The following is a 26,887-nucleotide window of genomic DNA, read 5'->3' on the forward strand; positions in this document are numbered from 1 at the left end:
TTATAGTTGTGTGCATATCTATCCCTTTGTTCTGGATATCTGACTTCTCTGTGAATAGATATATATATCACTCTCATTTAGACCACCCTTCTCCAATGTATAGCAATGTTTTGTATATACAGCAGGTGCTCAATATATGCAGGCTTAATGCACTACAAGTCACTTATATAAAGTGACCTGGTTTCTGTAGAGGCTCCAAAAGACAAGGATTTCCACTCTTGCATAGCCAACACAACAATAAGTTTATTAAAGACTTATTAAAGACTGTCTGGTGCCACACAAATATTCAGAGCTGGAATTTGAAATTCACATACTTACAGAGAATCTAATTTCCTTTCAGTCTTTAGTGGCATTTATGTCTCAGGAGAAACAGAGAAAGAAGTTAAACTTTCAGTGATTGCACCTTCCAGGGAGGTATTAAGTGAGCTGTTGTTTATTTTCCTCCTTATACCGGTGCTTTCCCCCAGAGCCTGCACCAGGAGGGCAGGTGAGAGGGTACAGGGAAAAGGATACAGAAATAATGCCGTGAAATGTGCAGCTGAAATAACTGAGCAGATCTGATTTGGGAAATACGTAGATGACTTAGAAAGGATGGGAAACTATCTCCAAATAGTTGAAGTGTAAGGATTTAAGACAGGGTTTCTCAGCCTGGGCACAGCTGATACTGGGGCCTGATGATTGTCTGTGGTGGGGGCTGTCCTGCACCCTGTGGGGTGTCCACAGCATTCCTGGGCTGCACTGACAAGATGCCAATAACTCTCCCCACTGGTTGTGACAGACAGAGGTATTTCTAGATCCTGCCAAATGTCCCCTGTGGGTGCATGGAAATGCACAAGCTTTGGAGTCAGATAAAATTTTTAAGTGACAAACGTAATAAAATCATTCTCAAAAGTAATACTGAAATGTATAAACCCAAAACTTGAATGGTTCTATCTCCTTTTACCAGTCTTATTCCCCAGGGATAAGCAATGTGAGAGCATTGTGGGAAGTAGGGAAAATCTGAATCCTGCTCTGCTGTAAGCTTTGGGATTTGAGTAGTGGCTTCACCTCTCTAGGCTTCTGTTTATTCATCTGTAAAATGGGAACAATAAAGCTGACTGGCTTGTTGTGAGGTTTAATTGAAGTGACATACAAATCAGCTAGTAACGTTCTATAATGTGTGTCTAAATATAGCTATTCCTACTGTTAGTAGTGAGTTGGGATTCGGCATGTTACATGTAGCTCCAAACCAGGACCTACGAATAGGGAAGCACATAGATTATGGCAAGAAATTTATAACACAGCCTGGCAAAGAGATCAAATTGCCTCATGAAGTCATGAGTTCCCTGTTTGTAGAGACGCTCAGAGTATGGACATTACCACAATACAGTAAAGGACATTCATTTATCAAGAATGGATTTGGAGTAATTACCTCTGAGTACCCTTCCAAATGTGAAATTTGGCAATGCCAAATAAATGGCAGTTTCGTTTACAAACTCATGTGCTCTTAAAAAAATTTTTTTTTCATTTAAGATCTGTTCAAAGAGGGAAATGTAAATTTTTTGGCCAGCATATCACAGAAGCTTCACTTGAGACTGACTATCCCTTTGTCTAGGGGGAGAATTGTAATTCTAATTGTTCCTGAGATTCCAACCCATCCAAGCCTCGGTCTTGCTGAAGACTCTGTGGCTGGGGTGACGCTTGCTCTGTGTGGTCATCTCATGTAGAATTAAACCGCCCCCTCTGTAGCTGTGGGAGATTAGTGGCTCAAAGCCTCCTGTTGCCATGGATTTAATACCAGGGTATTAAAGCCATTGCAGAATCTTTCACTGTCCCAGATTAGAGCTACTAAATCATTCAAGAGTTGTTAACCTAATGGGTCCCCTTCAGCAAAATCATTAAACTCTGAAGAAGGGTGTCTTAGTTGAACAAGCCTGTACCAACCATTTTTCATGTCTGAAATAGTGAGCACTCTAGAAACATTAGTAGAATGCACGTGATTAAATGAGCCATCACTGTCCTGATTGTTCCCTTTACATTACTTTCAGGCACCCATCCACTCCACTTTTGTCATTTTGACAAGTTTCCACTTTGTCCCACCTCTGCTTCACTTCTATTTAAATGTTAGAAAAATTCTCAGATTGGAACAGTCCTCCATTAACTCCTAACTCTGCAGGAATTGGATGCTTTACAAGTCACGCAAATATGACACAAGATCAATGGCTTTTTATTTTTCCAACTGCGGCTTGCACACAGGTTCTCTCAATGTAGAGGGTAGAGACCTGCAAAGAAAGCTGTAACAGAAGTGGATACAGCCATTCCCTCGTTTCATGGGATTCTGACTTCGATCCTTACCTTGGCTTGGAAATATATCGTGCTAAATGGAATTTTCACACTTCCCAACCAGTGTCTCTCAATACGGGTGTGGATTCCGCTTCCTCTTTCACGGTCATCCTGAAGGAAAGTAGGAAGCGATAACTTTAAGAACTCCAGCCACTCATTTATTTAATCTGCCCCAGGAAAATGGTGGGGTTTAGCTGAAAGCCCATGGGCAACGTTAGACAGACCTCAATCCTGTTCTGGTTCAGACACCTAATCATTTTGCCACCCTGGGAAAGTCACTTAACCCTTCTGCACCCACTAAATTGGAGATTTAACAATCTACTTCACAAAGTTATTCTAGAATCAAGACCATATGTGTAACACACCCAGTGCAATTCCTGGAACCTAGCAGACACTCAGTTGAAAATAAAAAAGCTAACCCTCTTCCTCCCTTCTCCCTTTCCTGTTTATACATGTCAAGTTTGAAACATTTGAAACACCACCAAGAGAATGTGTTAAGGACTCACAATGAGTAGAGGGCATGAACATGAGTGCATGTCTTCCTGAAACTGTGAACTTACCTCTAGGACGTCGTACAGCACTTCATCGAAAATGTTAATGAACACGTCATCTTTCACTGACTGCAAACTTGTTGTGCTGTAATCCCCATTGGGAGCCCTGCAAATGGGCACATGTGACCAGGGACCATGAGAATGAGTGAGATAGAAACAATGGGCACTCAAATAGCAAAACTTGAAAAATACTCAAATCTGAGCATAGATATGAAGATTAAAAGCAGTGCTTTCATTTCAAATATTTGTCTTTGCACTGAGATATTATAACATAATATCTATACTCAGGTGGAAGGGGTATTCAACTGGAGGCTCTACGCAGAGAGAGAAACCCCCTGTCTGCTGGCTTGCCCGGCCAAGCCTCACATCATCCCCCCAACCTGCATGGTGAACTTTGCCAGGAGCCAGCTGGCCATGATTGAGCTGGCTCAGTGGACAGGCTACATTCAAGATCATCAGCTGACACTCATGCCAGTAGGCAGGTTTCCTAAGCAACTGGGCTCTGGAAGATGCTTCTCCAGCAGACCATTCCCTCCTGGTGTTATAAGGCTGGTTGAATGGTCCCTGCCTTCCACTTACTTTCTCCATAGATAACTAGAGCAGTGCAGGGGTGAGGTTCATCTCCTATAATATCACCTGCTCTGAGTCCAGCCAGGCCTGGCCCAAGACTGTTGCATGTATTTTGTTGAGCATTTGCCTTTGTGTTTGCTCATTCTTTGTGCTTATTCTGTGCATAACAGTGATATGTGTCTCTGTCTTCTGACTGGACTAGCTCTAATCCTTGCTCTGTCTCTAATATGCTATGTGGCCTTAAGCAAGTCACCTTCCATCTTTGGATTTTCTTTGCTTTTCTCTTTTTTAAAAGATTTTATTTATTTATTCATGAGAGACACAGAGAGAGGCAGAGACAGGCAGAGGGAGAAGCAGGCTCCCTAGGATTGATATGAGACTCAATCCTAGGACCCCAGGAATCACACTCTGAGCCAAAGGCAGATGCTTAACCAATGAGCCACCCAGCTGTCCCTAATTTCTATAGAAGTAGAATGAATGTTGCACTAGGTCATTTCTAAGGTTGCTTCAAGATCTGAAGTAAGGGAGTCTTGTAAATGTAAAAAATCACTTAAAGTTTTAAATGCCTATGTATTATTTCTGATGAGGAAGAAAGTGTAATTATGAAAAGTAGAGAGTTACAGGCTGGGGAGTTTACTTGAAGCTTCCAGAGTCGGGGAGATGAGGAATAAAAGAAAAGTAGTATAGGGGCCCTGTGGCCAAGGGAATGAGAAGCTTTGGGCCACAGAAGCCAGAGCCTGGAGAGGTGTGGGGGTATCCCAACAGTGAACCCGAGTCTCAAAAGTTGGACATTTTCCCATTTTGCTCTTGACTGGACTCAGTTGTGGTACCACAGGAGCAGCATGGGACTCAGTGTCAGACTCTTTGATATTGTCCTGGATCACGAGCTACAGAAACTTTCACTGTAGTCATTTCCCCCTGGGGCTCCATTTTATTCACATTTCTTCAAAATATCCTGCAGTTCCCTAAAGAGTAAAATACTCTTACCTAAAAGGAAGTTCAAGTTCTTCATTCCAGCTGGGATTTGGTCCTTCTGCTGTTGTTGTGTGGCAAATCGTTCGTTGAAAAGAAACTTCCACAAAAGGACGTACTAAAACCTTAAATGTAAGAGCAAGTTGTTAGCGTCCCTAACAGTTTGTTGAATTATTTTGTTCTTAGCAGAGGTAGAATATGTTTACTGACTAGTGTGTTTCCAAAGAAAATGAAGCAGAAAAGAGACTATAAAGTTTGTAGGCAGTTCTGAAGGGACAAGGTTCTTCTTCTTCTTCTTTTTTTTTTTTTTAAGATTTTTATTTATTTATTTGACAGAGAGAGAGAGAGAGAGAGAGAGAGCGCACAATTAAGGGGAGTAGCAGGCGGAGGGAGAGGAAGAAGCAGGTTTCCCGAAGAGCAGGGAGCTCAATGCAGGCTCCATCCCAGGACCCTGGGATCACAACCCAAGCCAACGCAGACGCTGAACTGACTGAGCCACCCAGGCACCCAAGGGGCAAGGTTCTAAGCTGTCACCCAGCATCTAGGTATTTCACCTGGCCGAGGGGGTAGTCAGAACTGTGGGTTGGGCTGTGTGTGGTTGGGGAAGCAGCACGCTTCTCGCTGAAAGTCCTTGAAGATCTTGAAGGCTGCTGGAATTTGCTAGGGGCAAGAAATGCATGACAGAAATTAATGACAAGAAAAATCCAATTAGATACTCAGCAAGATAGCTTCTCCAAAGGGGTATGGCTCTGGTGACAGACATTTTCTTTAAGTTTGTTGACACTTCAGAAAGCTTTTCATATGCGTGGGTCCTCTCTGTGACCTAGTAACTAATAGAGCCACCCCAACTTCCATCCCTAGACCTGCATGTCTGGCTGGAACAGAGAAAAGTGTTCTCTTCCCACTACTCTGCTCACAGAGAGTGCATGAGTGAGGAATCTGTTTTTCCCCCCCAACAAATGAGAGCACCCTGGCCAGCCTGCCCTATCTCCACCCAGACGCCTCCCACTGTGTTCTCTATGACCCTGCACTCTCCAGTAAGACCCTTCTCTGGGCCTACCAGGCATCACTGGGATAAAAGGATCCCAGGGATTCCTAGCTTGAATTAGGATCTATGGGTCTTGCCCTATTTCCCTTTGGGATTCTTTTTTTTTTTTCTTAATAGATTTAATTTGCCGTACGATGTGGGTTTTTTTTTTTTGTTTTTTTTTTTTTGGATTTTATCTATTTATTCATGAGAAACACAGAATGAGAGAGAGGCAGAGACACAGGCAGAGGGAGAAGCAGGCTCCATGCAGGGAGCCCGACATCGGACTTGATCCAGGGTCTCCAGGATCAGGCCCTGGGCTGAAGGCAGTGCCAAACTGCTGAGCCACCCCGGCTGCCCTGGGATTCTTATTTTTAAGAGAGAGCTCACATGCAAGCTGGGGCAGAGGGGTGGTGATAACGAGGGGTAGTAAGGGTGGAGATAGAGGGGAGGGGGCAAAGGGAGAGGGAGAGAGAGAATCTTAAGCAGACTCCACGTCCAGTGTGGAGCCCAATATGGGGCTTGATCTCATGACCTTGAGATCATGACCTGAGCTGTAATCAAGAGTTGAATGCTAATGGACTGAGCCACGCAGGCACCCCATCCTTTTTGGGATTCTTAAAAAAAGGAAATGAAGATCATCTCCAGAAAGTCTCTCCCAGATACCTCTCCTGTCATCCTAACAACACACCTGCGTATTTGCACTGAACTTAATGGTTTACCAAGTATTTCATATTCATTACTGGGCAAAATATAAACTGTCTCTACCAGATTATCTTACCTTTTCACGGATAAAGGTATCAGACAAACCAGGAGACAATAAAAGTGGAGTATTTAACACAACAATTTCCAGAGAAACCCTTTTTCTCTTTGGAACACCACTTGATTACAGTATTACAAAACATCTGTGAAGTGCCTACTATATTTCAGGCCCTGTGTTAGACTCTGGAGCTGCAGAGACAAATCAGACACACTTCAGCTCCAACTAAAAGGCCAGCAGACATGTGAACAGATAATCATGATACAGTGGGACACATGTTAGAACATAGATATGGGCATGGGCTGTAAGAGTACAGAGAGAGAGATGAAAAAATCTGATCTAGTTGGATGCAAGGGTAAAGGGTTAAGATTTGGGCAGGCTTAATGCAAGAGTTGATATCTGAGCTGTCTTGATGAGCCTACACATATATATAACACAGAGGATCAACTAAGCTTCCTTATAATTTGAATGAAATGGTTTAACACCTAAAAAATATTCTATAGGAGCTGGAAGCCAGAATTAGAAAGCAAAGGAAGATGAAACCTCCACTGGATTTTCTTTTCCCCTTCCTTCCACCACCCACTTCCAACCTAAGCTCAAGCCAGTGGCCTTCTGGCCCAGCACAGCTTTTGCCATGGTCCTCAATGGTGCTGACCTGCAAGAACAGATTAAGCATATGATGGCTTTCATTGAACAAGAAGCCAATGAGAAAGCAGAGGAAGTAGATGTGAAGGCAGACGAAGAGCTCAACATTGAGAAAGGTCGTCTTGTGCAAACCCAAAGACTGAAGATGATGGAATACTATGAGAAGAAAGAAAGGTGGATCGAACAGCAGAAGAAAATTCAGATGTCTAATTTGATGAATCAAGCAAGGCTCAAAGTCCTCAGAGCAAGAGATGACCTTATCACAGGCCTACCAAATAAAGCAAAACAGAGACTCAGCAAGGTGGTAAAAGATACAACCAGGTACCACGTGCTACTGGATGGACTGGTCCTTCAGGGTTTGTGCCAATTGTTGGAACCCCGGATGATTTATCCATTGCAGGAAACAGGATTTCCCTCTGGTAAAGGCTGCAGTGCAAAAAGTGATTCCTACGTACAAAATTTCCACCAAAAAAGATATTGATGTCCAAACTGATCAGGGGGCCTACCTGCCTGAGGAAACAGCCGGTGGAGTTGAGATCTATAATGGGGATCGTAAAATAAAAGTTTCCAATACCCTAGAAAGCCGGCTGGATCTTGTAGCCCAGCAGATGATGCCAGAAGTACAAGGAGCCTTACTTGATGCAAATGCCAACGGGAAGTTTTTGGACTAAACCTTTGGAGAGGTGGAGTTCATCCACTGCTCTCCTGCTGTGATGTGGAAGTTTCTGATATTTGAAGAAACAGGATATCTGTGTCGCTTCCTCTTCGCTGTTCTAATATTCTGTATTATCGGTGGATACTCTCTGTAGCTAATGCCCTTAGCTTAATTGTTAACCATGAAAGTTTCACTTAATGCAATCAGGTAAGCTCCTTCCTAGCTTATCTAAAAGTAGCACAACTTTCATTTGCTTCTGTAGCATGAAGGTAAGGATATCAGATGGTGGTTATGGGAGCTTCACCAAGTCTCCACTCTTCCTCTAGTCTTCCGCTTTCAGTTCTAGAGTTTAGAGGGTGATGTGTATGGCGTTCTCTGACATTCTGTTCTTTAGGCTTAAAATGCATGGGGGTTAGGGGGAGGGGCATGCATTCCTTCCAGCAATAGTAGCTTCGCTGTTAACCTGTTTGGGTCTAGAGTGTCGCTCATCTGTAAATGTGATTTAAAATCTAAGCCATGAATATGTCTTATTTATTAAAACAAAAGATTTACATGGAAAAAAATATTCTATAGAGACCAAAATAAGAGAAACACTTATACATTATTTTAGAAAACAGCTTTTCTTCCCACAGTTGAGCTTTGATTCAATTGAGGTGAAGGGGTGTGGCTATACTCCAGGAAGCAATGCTATGCACAGATTCAAGAGCTTAAATGGACATTTACCAGTAATCAGATGGTGGGAATAGTTGGTGATGATCAGATGTAATGGGTGGAAGAGTTAGGTAGTAAAAAAAAAAAAAAGTTTAAAATAATGGATAGGGGATAAATTTGAAAAGGAGGATCCTAGAGAGGAAAGAAGATGCCAAAGGCCAGAATGGTGCTCTTCTGTGAATCAGACGGTGCTGGATGACTCTGGACAAGCCACCCATGTGTTTTCCCTTTTGTAAAATGGAGATATTAATAGTAACATGAAATAAGTGAAATAATCTGTGTGAAAGAGCCTCAGCATAGTGCGGGAAACCTGGTGAAGAGACGAGAAAGGTCAGCCTTCCTCATTACACTGATGAAGGCACCAGGAGGTAGAAGTTTTAATACCTGCTCTTTCTTTAATTCTCGCTCATCCCTGTTCTCTAAAGGGAACAAGAAACTCAGGCTCACCTTACCCTGGTTGAGGGATCCCCATTGCCTCAGGGTAGTGAAACATAGTTGGCATCACTCATGTCTCTGAGCAGATCATTTTTATGCTCATAGCGTGTGTGTTTAGAACCTGGGACATAACCCTTCGAGAATCTGTCCCAGCTCACACCTACTTATCTGAGAGCCGTTTCCCACCCTCAGGGCTCAGACCCTGTACTTTCCATCCCAGGGCCACCTGGAGGGCTCTCACCTTGTTGTTGGCTTCCTTACGGGAATGTCATAAGCCCGGATAATGTTCACCAACACCTTTATGTCTCCATCGGACAGATTTTGGGCCATCACCTTCTTCCGACCTTTTCTCCTTGGCCTTAGTGGTCGCTTTTGTTCTGCCAGCTTGAAAAGGCTTAGCCCCAGAATGCTAATGACCACAGAACAGGATTAGTACTCTAAGGAAAGGAAAGGTCTGGAAAGCTATGAGACAATTTCCCAAACTCTCCACCCAGGGTCCCTCAAAGGCCCCTGAATGACTGTCTTTTTAAGGAGGGGTAGAAATCGTCAAGAAATTCTGAGACTGGGGAGATCCTTGGGTGTGGATCATTTACACTGATTTTAGCTGCTACAGATCAGAGGAAGAAAAGTATGCTTGGGTCGCTCTTGCTTCCTGCCTTGTGCTCTGCCTTGCTCATCCTGGGTCCCTCGGATGTGTAGGTGCTCTCCTGCTCTGGGCCTTTGCTCAACCAGGCCAGTCCTGCACATGGGGTGCCTTCCCCACTTCCTCTTTGTCTGCCCGGGGCTGCGGTTGTACCACGTTAGGGCCCAGCCATGTCAGCTGGAAGGAGTGTCCCTTTCCTGAGCCCAGAGCACCCATTAGCCATTAGCCTGCTCCAATCACATGGCAGGTGATTACAGCCTTCCTGGGACTTCCTGGAGTACCTTGGCCTCTGGAATTAGACAAAGCCATGGGACTCCTGGCTCCACTCTTTGACCGTGGGCAAATTATCTCACCTCTTTGTTTCTGTTTCCTCAGCTGTGAAATGGGGGATAATCATACCTACCTCTTGGGATTGTGCAGAGGATAAAGGGAGGGGGTGTATGCAAAGCACCCCGGCACTGGTCTAGCACTTGGTGGATGCTCTAAAGATGATGTGACATGATGGCAGTGATGATGCAGGAGGAAGGGGAGAGGCAGGAGGATCCCTCTCCTCTCCCTCCTTCTCACTGAGGTGAAATCCGATAAACACTTCCAAGAGGATGGAAGCACTGTCAGTGAATCATGGTGGGACAAAGGGCCATGAAGCGGATAATTAAATTCCAGCCCAGAGACTGAACAGAAGCACAGATGTGATTTTGTATCTGCAAGCTGACACTGTGCCAGACAGCACAGGACAAAGCCAGCTGTGCAGAGCCGGCCTCAGGCTGCCCTGTCTCCCTGCGAGCACGGAGCTGCCAAGCAGCCTGCCTGTCTGGGGGCCTCTTTCCAAGGGGCACATGCCAGCTGGGGAGGTGACAGCTCCCGATGGGCTCCCGCTTGTTCCCCAGGGCCTTCTGTCCCGAGGACACAGAGTAGCTGCCATTTATCAACACCTTCTGCAGATCAAGCAGAGTGCTGGGTGCCTTACACAGAATAGTTCTAATCCTGACAAGGGTAACATTTACCCCACTTTTCATATGAAGAAACTGGAGGCTCTGGGAGGTGACAGGATTTGCTGAAGGCTCCTAAGTAAGAGGGAGCTGGGGTTCCACCTCAGGTCACTCTGACTAAACAGACAGTTCCCTCCTCTTTTGAAAAGTCTTATTTTATTTTTAACTCACTTAAAACAAGAGCAGACCCATTACATGTTAACATAATAGAAAGCTATGAAAAATAACTAGGAGGAATGTGAGGAGAGTGACACTGCAAATCTCTTTTCTGTATGTGACTTATCTACATTTTATTATTTTAAATTTAATTTTATTGACATGTAATTGTCATATAACATGTAAATTTAAGGCATAAAATGTGTTGGTTTGATACATTTACATATTGGAACATAATTGCCACTGTGGAGTTAGCCAACACCACTATAACTTCACATAATTACTTTTTTGGGGGGGGGCTGAGGGGGGAAACAATGAAGATTAAAGCACTTAGTAACTTTGAAGTTTACAATACAGTATTGACTATATTCACTATGCTATGCTTGAGATCTCCAGAACTTATTTAATCTACTGGTTGTGAGCTTTTACCTTTAGACAACATTTCCTCGATGTTCCCACCTCTTAGCCACTGATAACCACCATTCTACTCTGTTTTTATGAGTTTGGCTTTTTTAGATTCCACATATAAGTGAGCTCGTACCGTATTTGTCTTTCTCTGTCTGATTTATCTCACTTAGCATAACGCCCTCAGGGTTCATGTTGCTGCAAATGAAGCCCATCTTATTAATCACTCTGCCAGGACCCCCACTAACCCAAATTTGGAAACCTCAGAGAGAGACCTTGGCCAGGGGATCCTAACATGGCACATCCCTTCTCTTTGTCAAAATTCCTCCCCTCCCTTCCCCTAGAGGCAGCTCTTTGCTGCCCTACTAGCAGTCAGCATGGGAACATCTTGGTGGTTGGGACCATTAAATATAAAAACATCTTAGTTTAATGCTAAGAACAAACCAAAATTAAAAGAAGAAAGAACATACCCTGAGCCTTCAGAACTTAATGCAGAAAGTAAAGCAGACAAAGAAAAAGAAAGAAAAGAAATGGAAAAACAGCATGAAAAATCACCATCTATTCTAAAGTATAATTTTCATGACTGAAAAAAAATACATTCAGTGACTGGACTCTGAGCCTGGAATAAAGAGGGAGGGTTTGCATGAGTGTCTGTGGGTACAGCCTCCGGTATACGGATAGAGGCCAAGTCAAAGAAAGGGGCTGCCATGGATGGACTTTTTTTTTTTTTTTTTTTGGTCTCCTTCTTAGCTTGGTGGTGGAGAGAAAGTACATGCATAGGAAATTAACTTTTTAGGAGACCAAGAGATTTAATAATCACAGAACAAGTCAGGAAGTTAATGCACTGCACAAGACCACCAATACAGAAAGTTATTTTTTTGTATTTTATGCCTCCACCTTGAGTTGAGACAATTTGAGGATTATTCTAAGTAACAGAGATAATCAAGCAAATGCAATGGAATCCCAACTTCTATATAAATATTCATTTTCCCTGCTGCCCCTGCCCCATCACCAAACACACAGCAGCTCTCAGTCTCCCCCCACCACCTGGAACCCTAGTGCTTATTCTGAGCCACCCCCTCAGTCCTGTGCCTGGCAGGGGCGGGGGTGGAGTATGGAGCAGTCTAGCAGAGGGAGGTGGAACACAGGAGCCTGTGCAGGAGGGAAATGCTGTCAGACTTAGTCTGATTGCAGCAGGGAAGTGGCAAATGCTGGTGAAGCTGACTTGGGCACAGTGGGAGATGAGATGTATATTGGGCGTGATAGAGAGCATCTTGTGTGACCTGTTCAACAAAGCCCCCCAACTAATTTAACCATGAGGCATTAATCAGGTTTTACCAGTTCCTAGCCTTACTGGGGCCCAAAAGCATCCCATACAAGGATAAAATCTTCTATTTACATGACAATTTTAGTTTAATACCATAAAAATAATATTTATAAGAAACAAAAGATTTGTTTGCTTTTACCTGATATTAGGAACTTCTTCTTCTACTATCAAATCCGAAAGAAGAAAATGGTGTTTTGCAATCAGGAAACGATTTATTACTGATTCTCTAACCTGAGGACAGATAGTTGTGTTTTTTTTTTTTTTAATTTAAATTCGGTTAATTAACATAAAATGTATTATTAGTTTCCAAGGTGGAGGTCAGTGATTCATCAGTCTTATATAAACGCCCAGTGCTCTTTACATCATGTGCACTCCTTAATGTGGACTCCACCCCACCCCCTCCAGTGACCTTCTTATGTTTAAGAGTCTCTTATGAAGTTTGTCTCCCTCTCTGATTTCATCTTTTTATTTATCCCTCCCTTCCCCTATGATCTTCTGTTTTGTTTCTTAAATTCCACATATGAGTGAAATCATATGATAATTGCCTTTCTTTGATTGACTTACTTCACTTAGCATACTACCCTCTAGGGCCATCCACATTGTTGCAAATGCAAGATGTCAGTTTTTTTGATGCTGAGTGGTATTCCATTGTCTGTATACACCACATCTTTATCCATTCAACTCAGGCAGGTGGTTTTATTTAAAATGTTCCTGGTCCATAGACTTTAGGGCTCATTGCCTAGACTCCTTCAAGACCTCACCTCATGTCACCTCAGTTCAGCCCCCCAGCACAACTGCACTTTTCTCCCCAGTACTGACCTCTTATACAAATCATCCTGCTTTGCTCACTAATGTAAGCTCCCTAAGGCAGAGGGGGTTCTGTTCCATTCACTGCTTTATTCAAGGGACCTGGGAAAGTTTCTAGTGGATGATAAGTAAAATTCTGCTGAATGAATGAACAATTGGAAAAATATAAGACCAGTCTTGAAGCACACACATTTCAGATTCTTAACTTCTTCCTCTATTCAGACTGAATTACTTTCTAATTATTCATCAAATAGAGGACCTCTTAAATGTCATAAATCATTTTTTTTATAAGGAACCCAGAGTAGATCATTTGGGTGAAAAAAATGTACTATAGTGACTACAGCATTTCCTACAAGTTACATTTATTAAAAAAAGAAAGGGCAAATGGATACTTCAAGTTTTTAGTGCATTAGGGTAGTTAGTATGTGATTTATAAAATTTTTTCATTACAAAGGTGATATGATGCAAACATACAAATTTGAGAAAAATCATGACTTAGAAATTGTGTCCCTTGCAATCATGCCCCACTTAAGATAACCACTGATAATGAACTGAGACACATCCTAGTATTTCATATGTTCAAAAGATGAAGATGGCTGTTAATTCCATATCTGTAATTATGAGCAAATAAGTCTACAGAGGTTAAGTAACTTTTAAATAACCCACAGATAACTTAGAAAGATAGACACCACCTTTCCCCGATGTTAGGGTGCTGGCTATTTTCCCCCTATGAGGATTCTGTAAAGTGATTTTCCTTACCTGTTGGAGGTACTTGGCTACTATGGCCCTATGAGTATCTATGTGATCCTTGGTTTCAATTACATTTCTGTCTTGTAAACGTTTTTCATAGTCCTAAAATTAAAAAGGATTAATTTTATGATTGTAAATTATTATTATTCTCCCATGTGAGATTAAAGAATTTATCCTGAGATGAATTTATCACATGTGATTTAAGTAATAAGTTATGGTTCTAAATGCTTCTTCCACCTTCCTCTTCATTTTTGGCTCAAAATTGATCTTTGATCCAGTATGTAGGTTTTGGTACCAGTTGGTTGAACTGCCTTATAAGTAGAAGATAATTCTGTAGAGCAATTATAGCATAAGCTGTTCATGTAGGAAGAAACAGAGGCCATGAAGGTAACAGAGAGACCTGCTACCTCACCCAAGCAACTTAGCCCAAACCTCGGCTTACATTTTTGTCTTTTCTATTTTAAGTAGAGCAATTGCAAAAATAGTAAATAGCATCTGGCTGCAGCTGATTTGGGTCACCCACTTGGAGGAGAGTATGAGTGTTAGTGTTGTCTTCTTAGGCTGCTGACTTTGCTCTATCTATCATAAAATCCCTCATGGGCCCAGGAAGCTGCCATGTTCTGCTTCATTCCTTCTCTAGTCACAGCTGAATGCCCAGGGTGGCTTCTAACCTAGCCTGGGCAATACAAGCCAGCTGTTCCCAAGATTTTTTAAAAAATATTTATTTATTTGAAAGAGAGAGAGAGCACCCTCAAGCATGTGTGTGTGGGGGGAGAGACAGAGGGAGGGAATTCTCAAGCAGAATCCCCTGCTCAGAAGATCCCAATGGGGGGATGCATTCATGACCTGAGCTGAAATCAAGAGGCTGATGCTCAACTGACTGAGCCACCCAGGTGCCCCTAGCTGTTCCCAAGAATTTTAAGCTTGGGACAAGAAGACACATCTCTCTCTGCTGGCTGAAGTAACTAGATGTGAACTTGGATAATGTTGGTGACTATGCAGCCAAGTAGAGAATCTGTCTCCAATGGGGGACCAATAAGAAGCCCTGACAGGACAGAGAAAAGTCCTGGCAGCATTCAGGTTCTATATCCGGCCGGCCCTCACTGAAGCACAGATGAATTCCTGCCATTCATGCATCTTTAGATATTTAACTCTATTTTGTCATTTCATCATCCAATAAACTCCCCTTGCTGCCCAAGGTAGTTCAAGTTGGCTTTTTATCTCTTACTATCATGAATCTAATCTAATACAAAAGAACCAAGTAGCCAAAAATATTCTTCAATAGTTTCCACATTTTTTACATAAAAAAAATCACAGTGGTATCAATTTCTAATGGCTCTCCACTTACCTCATCAATACTAACTTGCCTTTCTCGTTTTCATTGGCCTGCCCCTTCACCCCATTATCTGTAGCTCCTCAAAGTCTCCCCACCTGTGGGCACCCCCTCACCTGTGCACCCTGCCCACCTAAGGTGGCTGAGACCCCAGCAGGTCTCCCCCAGCTCTTACCAAGCATTATGCTCAGTAAATAACTTAATGTGTTAAAATGGCATTGAATTGACAGGAGCAATGTGGCAGGATCATTTCCCATAGTAACACATAAGATACTTTTCAACCCTACAGTTCTAATTTTTCTTAGTTGATATGTCATTATATTGGGCAAAGAGATTATTTAGACATTAGGTTTAAGAAAAAGAATAGAGGGGCAGCCCAGGAAGCTCGGCGGTTTAGTCGCCTTCAGCCCAGGGCCTGATCCTGGAGACCCAGGATCGAGTCCCACATCAGGCTCCCTGCATGGAGCCTGCTTCTCCCTGTGCCTGTGCCTCTCTCTCTCTCTCTGTGTCTCTGATGAATAAATAAATAAAATCTTAAAAAAAAAAAAAAGAAAAGAAAAAGAATGGAAAGGTTATGGTAAATACTATAAACGAGAAACCAGTATCACTACTGAGAACACGACAGCAAGAAAATACACAGGTAATAGTATACTGAACGGGACTGAGCTGGTTAATTATCTTATTAATTCCTCCATGGCAATTTCTTACCTGGAATACTTTTTCCATAATTTCTCGGTCATATGCTGGAATTTGTTTATAATTTCGGAATTCTGGTACCTCTTGGCTTCTAAGACAAAGAAGCCTGAATCGTTTGGATCTATTTAATTCCTCATCTGAGACAAAGTTAAATTCTTGTTGCAGCTGTTCCAGTCGAAAGAAATCAGGGACATAGGATTCACCGCTGGTAGCAACCTATAGAAAACAGAAGGGGCACAACTTTAGGTGGCCATGGGCAGACTGCATCTGAAGGAACCTAGCAGTGAGCTTTTGGCAACGGAAGCTGGGACTGAGACTTGAAACATCCTGCATTCATTTAAGGACAAAAATAAATTAAAATATCATAGTTATAAGGTAGATGCTATTATATTACTGTCCTAGCTCTAAAAAGTACCCCAAATCATTTTTGCAAAAAAAAATTGTAAAGTTCATCTTTTGGTATGCACGCTTCCCTCATATTATGCAAATATACAGGCTGAAAAGTTAGAGATTTCTATCAGTATCAGTACTAGGTGCCAACTGGAAATAGGATTGCTTATATACACAGTGTATGTAAGATCTAATATATGTATTCAAAATATATTTAAGATATATCTTATCTTAAAATATTTAAGTATAACTTAATATAACTTTAAAACTATATGTAACAAAATATTTTAAAATATTTAAAAAAAAAAAAACAACTATGTACACATGTAGATAAGGGACCAGAATCAGCTGATTGGCTTCTCTGGCTCCAGGGTCATGCTCTTCTGTCTTTGAACAGCACCTCATGGCCTTGGTTCACTGAATAGAGAGAGCCAGAGATGGATGTGGGTGCTCACCCCCCTACACTGGCACAGAAAGGATGGTTTCAGCCTTTCTGAAACCACTGAGAGGCTGAGCAGGTGGGGCTGCACCCTGCCCACGGTCTGCTTGCACTTTGTCTGGGTGCTTTGCCAGTGGCAACTTCCTCCTCACAGGAAGAAAAACAGGGAGCAGAGATTTGTTGGGGCTGTGCAATAGGAAAGGTGATCCTGCTGTGAAAATCCAGAAAAAGAGACTAGTCAGGAAGGCCAGCCCTGTGTTCTGTCCATCTATGGGAAGACAAATAGTTAAAAAGGGAAAAATGGAGGTGACATTTGTACTTTCTTACCACTGATTTAAATATAGTAATTGAAGCATGATTTGAAAACTCTACATGGAATAGACTATACTCTAGGTAATATGGCCTATTCTTTCTAATATTTCTTTCAGTGACATTAAGAAGCATCATGTTGGAAGGAGAGCTTATAAAGATAAAGGTCAAAATAAGCCAGAACTTACTTTGAGACTTATCTTAGAAAGTCAAAGACAGAAATGAAAATGTAATCCTGGTTATAGTTACCCTGCTGATGAACTCACACTAGTAGCATAATCACAGAATATGTTGCTATGGTCACTTTCCAGATCATCTACTTGTTTATTATGTTTTTATGGGAATTATGAACTTGGGAGTAAGAACAATTGTATTTGCCACCAAGAACAATCATTTATTGACTAAAGTTCCATTTTATTTATGAATTCACTGAAGAGAGAATTTTGAATGTTATGATAGACACAAGCAATTTATCTCAACATACTTAAATGAAACCTAAATGATAATCTAATTAATCATCAAACAAGCAAACAAAACCACCATTTCTTAAAACACCCCACCAGCTCTTCCAAATGTGATAGACTAAGCATGTGTTCTGAAATCAGACTGATCTGGACCTGAGTTCTTACCAGTACTGTGAGCTTGAGCAAGGGACTCTGAGGGTCCACACTCAGGCTCCTCTCCATCAGAGGGGCCAAGTAAGACCTTTCTTTATGGTTTTATAGAAGTTGGAGGTAAGAATAACAACAACACTGCAACAACAACTATTATTTATTGCATACTGATTGTGTGCCCAGCTGAGTGTTGAAATGCAGCAATGCATGTGCTCATGGCTACACTGTGAGGGTGTCACAGCACCTAAAAGCACAGGTGCTTGCTTTGATTGCACAGCCAGGCTGAGGCAGAACTGGACCGTCAACCTGTCATTCAACAGCCCACTCATGTTCTGAAACGCTATCACACTGGAGAACACTGTGTGAAAGAAAATGCGTGTAAAGGTCTGAGCCATTTCTATTATTATCGCACCAAGTCAAGAAATGGGAGTGTGTACATGGTTCTCCTGCCACATTACCGAGATTAGCTGCATCAAGGGGGCATTGTTGGGGTCGTTTGGGTCGAGCTTGGACTCTGCTGCCCATCTGGCCAATTTTTTCAAGTCTGTCAATCCTGACGTGCCAATAGATGAGATGGCATCTGCCCTCTTCAAAGCACTGGAAGAAAAGTTAATGCCATGAGATGCACACTTTCACAGGGCAGTTTGACTCAGGCCCCAAAATCCCAGGGACAGCATTGCTTAAAGAGGCTCTTCTTGTCTATGGGAGAAAATCTGATCATAAGGAAGGAATTTTGCCAGTTTCCTTTACTTGATGACTGCTACTAAGTATGTCATAGAGATAATAGAGAAGAGTGAATTGGGGAAGAAAATACTTGCAAACCACATGTCTGATAAAGAGTTGATGTTTAAAATACACAAGGAACTCACAACTCAGTAGCAAAAAAAACAAATAATCTAATTAAAAAATGGGCAGAGGACCACAGTAGACATTTCTTCAAAGAAGACATACAGATTGCCAGCAGGGATGTGAAAATGTGCTCCACATCACTCACCATCAGGGAAAGGCAAATCAAAACCACAGTGATGTATCACTTGACACCTGCTAGGATGGCCATCATCAAAAAGACATGAGATCAACTCAGGACACATCTGTTGGGGCAGGACCAAAGCAAGACTTGAGCCTTGGCACCTGGCTCCCATAGTGCGGGCTGCTGGGACACGCACCAATCACAAGGAGGTGGGACCCGCCTAGGGGGACCTGCTGAGACCCAGAGTGCCTTTCTTCTGGTCTGGAAAGGAACCAAAGGGGCTAGCAATCAAGGAACAAATCTGATAGAAGGGACCTATAATAACCAGAAGGTTCTACCACTGTCATCATTCACGTAGAGAACCACATATACACAACCGTGTGCTGTGCACTTCCCCTGGCTATGAAGTGGGTACAGGAATCCTTCACAGAGTTACTGGAGAGATGAAATAAGGCAAAAATGCTTTTTGCTGTTTCTGACACTGCTAAACATCTAATACTTATTAGGCTATTCACATTTTTAATTCTTACCTCAAGAAAATTAAAAAAACCCTGGAAATACTGGCACATGAGAATAAAAGGAAGGAATGTGATATTGCAAGCTTCTTCCTCCCATATCATTAATACAAATGCTGACATTACTCATCAGATTGTTATAGACACACATTACCTTCTAAATCCGATGTTCTGCTGTGACAGTGGAGGAATTAAAGGTATCCCATTTTCTCCAATGGCCCATGCCACACTGTTGGAGATTTTCCCCGATGTCATTAGAATCAATTGATTACTACCGTCAGCTTCAAATGAGAAGGGCACTCCTAGAGAAACACCAGATTACACAGATGTTGCTTAGAAAAAGGGAGTAAGCCCAGTTCTGGTAAGAAGGCAGACAGTAGACAAATGGAATAGAGTGGAAAGGGCTAGCAGGATGGAACACATAATTCAGGTTAGCATCACTGAACTTCTTCAGGCAATGATGCTCAGAATTGGCCTCTTAGTTCTGTCTCTGACAGCAGAGTGTAGACCATATAAAGAATGAGACACTTTGCAGTGGGACCATCTGTGTGCATATTCTGGTTCTGCCACTTAACAGCTGTGTGACCATAAACAGATTGATTAACTTCTCCAAGCCTTCATTTCTTTATGTGTAAAGTAGGGGTAATAATAGTACCTCCTCAAAAAGATTACTATGAAGACATTCATTGATTCACTCATTCAACAGATGCATGTTGGAGCTCCTCCCTCCTACCAGGCACTATTCTAGACTGCAGATACCAGTAAAGGAGCAAAACTGATGAGAATCCCTGTTCTCAAGTTTAAGTTCCAGCCAAGGAGACAGGAAATAAGGAAGAGAAATAAGAGGAACGTGTGGTCCGTTAGAGAGTGATAAATGTGAAAGAGAAACCATAAATTAGGGAATGTAGATGGAATATGCGTGCTTTGGGGGGATGTGGTGGCAGAGGAGCCTCCATGAGAAGGGACTCATGGATAAAGACCTGAAGAAAATGAGGAAGTGAGACATGCAGATATGTGGGGAGAAAGCATTTTTGGCAGAAGGAACAAGTCCAAGTGCCTGAGGGTGGAAGCACGCCTAAGTGAGGTCATACTTGCCGAGCACTTAGTGCCTGGAAGACAGTGGCTACTTGACAAGCCTTAGCTACTCTTATTAAACTACTGTGACAACAGTAAGTCTCACTTACTTATTTGGCCTCTACTGGTTGGAAATTAATGATAAAAAGTCTCAGGACTGTTTGTTTAATCAACTAAAGGAAGAAAAGATTTCAAGCACTAAATATAGCCACTGCATGCCCTGGAGTTCCAGTTCATATCCATAGCACAAAACAGTACCACTATTAGGCTGTTATAACGTCTTTTTATTTTTCAAAGATCTTTCTTTCAAACTGAACGTATGCTTTAATCTTCAAAATCACCCTAAAAGACACTAAAGGAATTAAAGGAATCTTTAGATTCAGATGATATTCAATAGATTACATAATTATTAGAGTCCTATAGATTATATAATTACTAGAAACCTACAGCTTATCAATGTGAAAGTCAGAACTGAAGCCTAGGTCTCCAGACCTTTCAGTTGGTGAATGGATTTGAACCTTAAAGAATTCTTGCAGATACATTTCCAGATACAGCTCACAATAAAAAAATCACTAGACACATGTAGAAATAAGCCACTATGAATAAGAGGGAACAGAACCGGACCAATAAACAGATATATATTAAAATAATCAAGTACAAAACATTAAAAATATGCATAATGCCTTTTTAACAATAAATGAAGTATGAATGGATAAAAGAAATGAAATGATCGAGAGTTGGAAGAAAGGACAAATGTTATCAGAACTGACCAAGCAGATTGAAAATGAAATAAATAGAATTCCTAGAGGTGAAAAATACAATAATTAAAGCAAAGCCTCAAAGATGAATTTTGATGATTAGATGCAATCAAAGACTGAATTCATGACTTGGAAGACAGATTTAACGAAGTTTTATAGAATACAGTAGTGAAAGAAAAAGATAGCAAGTATATTACAGAGATTAAGAAACATGGTGGACAAAGAAGGGCCATCATATATCTAATCACAATTATAGGGGATAAGAGAGAGAATATTAATTAATAACCTCCCTATTATAATTATTTAAGATTTTTCACAATTTTCAGCCCTATGAATCATATCATGATGTACATTTTTTTATGCACAAAGCTTTGTACTCATTTCAAATTATTTTCTTAGAAAAGATTCTTAGAAGAAAAATTAAGGTGTCAAGGCATTTTAAAGGTCTTTATTCAAATTCTCAAACTGCTTTATACTTGCCTAGTTATATGAATTTACTGGCCATGAACAATATATAAAAATGACTTTGCAAAAAATTATATAAATCATTTTAAGTTGAATTTCTGAAAGCAATTTTAGAATTACCTGGTTGTTTGAAAATGAAAAAAAAAAAAGCTATGTTCAAAACTGACAGTAAAATTGTGAGCCACTAATAATGATTAGCTTTCTGTACCACTTCCAACTCCTTCGTGGTCCAGTGTTACATGCTGGTTACTGCTGAATTCCACTTCTTCAATAGGAGCCCTTCCAGTGACAACAGTAGTTTCAGGAATAGGCAGAAACACTTCTGCTAGCAAAGTGGTACCACTGTGTCCAACTGTTTCATATACCTGAAATTGAGGAAGAAAAACAGTCAATAAAAATAGCAAGAGTGTGCTCACTCCTGGATATTTAATCCATTTATCTATGTTGATCACTGTCTAGCTCAGAGCATCCATTTCAGAGTGGAAAAGTTGAGTTGTGTTATTATGGTTCTCATGGAGACTAAATTACACCCAATTTGTGGCCAAGCTGTTGACATCCTGTCTTCTTGTCTACTCTCCTGGGATAGAGAGATTAAGCAAAGTAGCAGGCTACCACACCAGTTTTTCCATTTCAAATCAATACACAGGTTATCTGGAGAATGGGCTTCCTCTTTTTTCCTGGTTCATGTTGTTTCAGAAAGAATACCATCAGGTGGAATGGGTGAGATAAAATGGGCATGCCACTAGATGATTTATTATTTACATCAACTGCAAAGTCAAGAGGAAAACTATTATACCTAGAAGTACTCTAGAGTATCAGATCAGGTTCAAATCTACTATTTAGTAAATCTTTCAAATTCTTTCCTTCAAGAGCTCATTTAATTTGTCAGCTGCTGAAACCCTACAAGTTCCTTCACGGACCTTCTCCTAAGAAGGAGCCAACTAGGCTAACTGTAGCTCTAATTACTGTGGCATGTCTCATTATAATGCTGTCACTATGAAATGAAGGATCCATTGCCAAGGCAACCACAGATTATGAATATACAATGCAGCTTCAATAGGAGTCTTTGCTTCATTGGATCAAATTTCTCTTGCATCCTTGGCTCATTTCACTTTTGTGGCAAGAAGATAATAAAATATTCCACAGTTCTGCTGGCTTCTTTCCTGTGTTTTATTCTTTCCCTCCAAGAGGTCTCTGGCTGGTACCCATTTCTCTAAAATGCTCCTTTCATTTTTACTAATTAAATCTTCATATTTTTCTTCTTGTGCAATAGAGCCCCCCCATTGATTAATACTTTCCACTTACAACTGAAATGCACAAAGATGACCCTACAGATCCTCCTCACCCCCTATTCTCCCTTACAGGGTATATGATATGAATTCTTTTCCAAGGATGAGGATGATTTTGTGCTAGGCTGCCATTCTGGCCTCATCATCTCCCTGGTATCCACCAGCTTGCATTTGACAGATGGCTGACTGAACTTGGTGGGGCTACTGTGGCAAAGACAAAGACATAACAACTGAACTCAGGACCCTAGACAGTATCACTGTGAGCTATTCTAACAGGCTGTGTGCACCGAGAGACCTGTGATTGTCTGGGCCTGCCTGTGCTGAGGGGCCAAGTCTACCTAATTCAGGGCTCAGTGGGAAGCCCATGAATAAATCAAATTCCCCATCTTTCTCAGTAAATAGGTAATATTTTTCTCTATTAAAAACTATCTTTTATGGAAAATGTCAAATATATAATCCTAGAAGAATAATATAGTATGAACCCCTCACCTGGCTTCAAATACCATTAGCTTATGGCCAATCAGATTTCCTTTCTATTCTCAGGCTTTCCCCTCTCCACCAATATTTGGAACCCAGACATCACTTCATCTGTAAATATTTCAATATGCATTTCTAAAAGATAAGGATATAAGAAAGCACAGTTATAATATTATTATCAGAGTAATTCCTTCATCATGTCAAATATCAGTAAGTTTCAAATTTCCTTCAGGGTCCAAAAAATTACTATAAAACCTTGTTTGAATCAGTATCAAAATATATTCTGTACAGTGAGACTGACTGATAAGTTTACTCAAGCCTCTGTTAATTTTTAGGGAATACCCATCCCTTTCTATAATTTTTAAATTTTTAAATTTCTCTTTATTTTTATTGGTTAGAGCTCTAATGGAAAAAGGAGTGCCACTTATTGCTTGCCCCAAACTCCCATCAGAGCCTGTGGGTTGTAACCTTACAGAACTTAAAGAACATTGAGCAGATTATTTTGTCCTGCAACGAAGACCTTGGTTGATCTGTTACATTATGGACTCACTAGCATGAAGTTTTAGCCTGAGAAAATGATATAGTTCCTTTTCTTTTTCAAATTTTTTATTTTTTGCCTATGTCTTAATTGAGACATCCATTTATATGCAGCCCAGTACAGGCTTTGGTCTGGTATTTTGTCTAATCTTTCACATATTCCTATAAAGGATGGTTTCTGGTGAAGACTAAGCAAGATAATAGACCCAAAAATTCTCGATGATGGATTTGAGGATCCAAGAGGAGAAACTCCCCCAGCCACCCATTTGGGGTGGGATTTGAATCCACAAATATTACATTTTGAAACTCATACTTTTTTTTTTTTTTTTTGCTATGTCTTCCTTATGGGCCAGGGACAATCAGAAATGCAATCAAAGAATGAAGAATTCTTTGAGGTAATAGCGTGATCCAGAACATATAATTAGTTTAGACAAACTGGTGAGAAATAAGGATTGAAAGAATATTTAAAATCTGAATGAAATAAACAACAAAACATGGAAATACTATAAATACAATCTCTAGGGGCACCTGGGTGGCTCAGTTGGTTAAGCATCTGACTCTTGATCTCAGCTCAGGTCTTAATCTCAGGGTTATGGGTTCAAGCCCTGTGTTGGGCTCCATGCTGGGCATGGAGCCTACTTTAAAAACAAACAAGCAAGAAATAATCCCCAATGTCTGTAACCAAAACTTAAAGGATCACCTCAGCATATGCAATTGTGATCAAAAGACTACGAGCTATTCCTGTCTCAGACTCCTTAGTTGCTCAGAACTCTCAAGAGGGTTGCTATCTCAGCAAGGCAGGTGTGGCCTGCTCACTTCAGCGCAGGTGCTTTAACTCACTGTAAGGTGCCCAGGTGTACTGGGCACCAAGTGAGGCACCTGTCCTATACCCATGTATGTGCCATCACTATATCCCATGCTCTCCCTAAAGAAATACTTATCCACTCTATCAAAATTCCTTATTTATGCATCATCTGTCTCACTGGACATGGGGATTCCTGAGGATAGGGGTCTTGTTTGATTTCCCTTTGAATGCCCAGTACCTGCCATCTGGGAATTAATGTATTTAGAAGGGAGCATGCTAACTCTGAATAGAAGTAAGGCACTATTATTATTATTATTATTATTATTATTTTGTTTTTACTAAGTAAACTCTACTTCCAACATAGGGCTCAAACTCATGACCCTGAGATCAAGAGTCTCATGCTCCACTGACTGATTAAGCCAGCCAGACACTCCTAGAAGTGAGGCATTAAATGATAAATCCAATGAATGGAATGGTTTTCTTCTCTGAACAGCTGGTAGATCTGGTGTAGTATGGCTCTCAGATTTTCTCTTTTTTTTTTTTTTGAGTTTTTATTTATTTATTTGACACAGAGAGACAGCACAGACAGGGGGAGCAGCAGGTAGAGGGAGAGGGAGGAGGAAGCTCCCTATTGAGCAAGGATCCCAATGTGGGTCTTGATCCCAGGACCCTGGGATCATGACCTGAGCCAAAGGCAGATGCTTAACAGATTGGGCCACCCAGGTGCCCCTGATTGTCTTATTTTCCTCCCTACCTATAACTCCTCTCGAAGCCTGCAGAGGGCAGTGTGGCGGACAGGACAGGGCAGTCTTGTGTTCAGCAGATCTGAATCCTGACATTGACACTTAGTAGCCATGTGACCTTGGGCACAACATACCACGATTTTTGCTTTCATTGTAAAATGAAGATGTTATTTAAAGCTCTGCAGGAAGGCAGTGGTAAAGCTTTGGGACATGGATCAAAAGTCTTCCCCCCTTATGAGTTCAATAAATGTTTATTCTTCTTCCTCTGGGCATACACTTGACAATAAGTACCTGCATTGTTATAGTACTATGTGGCTCACAAAGCTCTTTCATAAACATAAATACACTTCCCAAATATCTTGTTAAATATTGCTGGTCAACTGATTTTAGTAAACTTTATGAAATAAGAATCTCTTTTTTAAAAATTAAATTTGTAAGATCTGTTTTCTCAAGACACTAATTTTTTTCAAAGAAGACGTTAAGTTGCTGAGGGTTTATAGGAATTTTATGGCATATTCCATATTTGTAATGAAATCATCTATATTTCTGAGTCCCCAAAGGCAAGGAGGTAAAAAAAATGAACTACATTAAGCCTTAAAGGTATGCTTTTAAAAAATCAGGAGTTAATGAAGTCCTGATATCATTTCAAGTGAAGGGAATAGAAAGCATACCAATAGTCAGAAAATACAATTTTTGAGGGTAAAATGTTTCAGAAAGTGACATGAATGCAGTATTTAACATTTCATTAAACCTTGTGTCCCTGACCTTGTGACTCTCTTACCTCCTACTACTTCAGAATTCCAAAATGCTCCAACACTCAATGCAATTAAATAAGTGTGTGAAGCATATTTAAAAATAAGAACAAATCCAAACATTTTTCACATACTTTGCATCTCTTTCTATAACATTAGAACTTAGTGTTTGCTTACTCAGCTGTATAAGATAAGATTTCTAAATTACATGGCTCCAACGGCTTTACAAAAACATCTTTGTTGGACTTTCATAATTCATCAAATACTTCATTATGAAAGGACCATAAGAGTTGCTTCTAAGCTTTTCTTTCTTTCTTTTAAAGATTTTATTTATTTATTTAAGAGAAACGAGAGACAGAGCATGAGCAGAGGGAAAGGGGCAAAGGGAGAGGGAGAAGCAGACTTCCCACTGAGCAGGGAGCCCAGACATGTGGCTTGATCACAGGACCCTGAGATCATGACCTGAGCCAAACAGACAATTAACTGACTGAGCTATCCAGGCACCCTACTTCTAAGCTTTTCTGTTTGGGTTCTTATTCCCTATAGGTGTGCTTAGTAAGGATCCATAAGACATGCAGTTATTGTAGAAGGGGCATTTCTGGTGGATGTCAATGGAAGGGTCCTCGTTCCCAGTCTCTGGAAACACATTCCTGTTTAATGTCAGGAGACGAACTAAATGGGAACTCTTGGGGCTGAGTCTGTAGGACAGAAGCAGTTATGACTCAAGGGGAGTGGAGGGTTTGTTAATTGAGACTACTGTCTCAAAAGATACTTCTCAACTTTTTTTAATATGGAAAAATGGATTCCATCTGTCAAAATCAAAAAGAAATCCAGAATTTTCCCACACTTTTCACCCTGCTCTTTCAAGGTGTCAGCAATTCTTTTTAAAGCTAGGGTGCAATGCTGTTTTCAAAAAATCAGAAATTGGGCATCTTTGTTTGGGGTTTGTAAACAGCTTTCTGTATAATTAAATTTAGTTTTTGGTTTTCTTTTCTA

General features: G+C 41.0%; 1 protein-coding gene and 1 pseudogene across 6 annotated transcripts in view; one reads left to right on the forward strand and one right to left on the reverse strand.

Moving 5' to 3' along the window:
- The window catches only part of CC2D2A (coiled-coil and C2 domain containing 2A), a 136,389-nt gene that overhangs the window by 31,959 nt on the left and 77,543 nt on the right, over nucleotides 1-26,887 (reverse strand). For all 6 annotated transcript variants that reach the window (XM_025998462.2, XM_025998472.2, XM_072737754.1 and 3 more), the window contains 11 exons: nucleotides 21,497-21,653; nucleotides 19,146-19,293; nucleotides 17,965-18,103; nucleotides 15,767-15,970; nucleotides 13,735-13,827; nucleotides 12,308-12,399; nucleotides 8,890-9,057; nucleotides 4,970-5,075; nucleotides 4,431-4,540; nucleotides 2,883-2,979; nucleotides 2,335-2,433 (listed from right to left, as the gene is read on the reverse strand). In XM_025998462.2, the coding sequence (XP_025854247.2) occupies nucleotides 2,335-2,433; nucleotides 2,883-2,979; nucleotides 4,431-4,540; nucleotides 4,970-5,075; nucleotides 8,890-9,057; nucleotides 12,308-12,399; nucleotides 13,735-13,827; nucleotides 15,767-15,970; nucleotides 17,965-18,103; nucleotides 19,146-19,293; nucleotides 21,497-21,653 (1,413 nt within the window). The remainder of the gene's footprint in view (nucleotides 1-2,334; nucleotides 2,434-2,882; nucleotides 2,980-4,430; nucleotides 4,541-4,969; nucleotides 5,076-8,889; nucleotides 9,058-12,307; nucleotides 12,400-13,734; nucleotides 13,828-15,766; nucleotides 15,971-17,964; nucleotides 18,104-19,145; nucleotides 19,294-21,496; nucleotides 21,654-26,887) is intronic.
- Nucleotides 6,837-7,518, forward strand: LOC112919955 (V-type proton ATPase subunit E 1 pseudogene; annotated as a pseudogene).

The sequence above is a fragment of the Vulpes vulpes genome, chromosome 14, assembly GCF_048418805.1.
Source record: "Vulpes vulpes isolate BD-2025 chromosome 14, VulVul3, whole genome shotgun sequence".
NCBI classification, from domain to species: Eukaryota; Metazoa; Chordata; class Mammalia; order Carnivora; family Canidae; genus Vulpes; species Vulpes vulpes.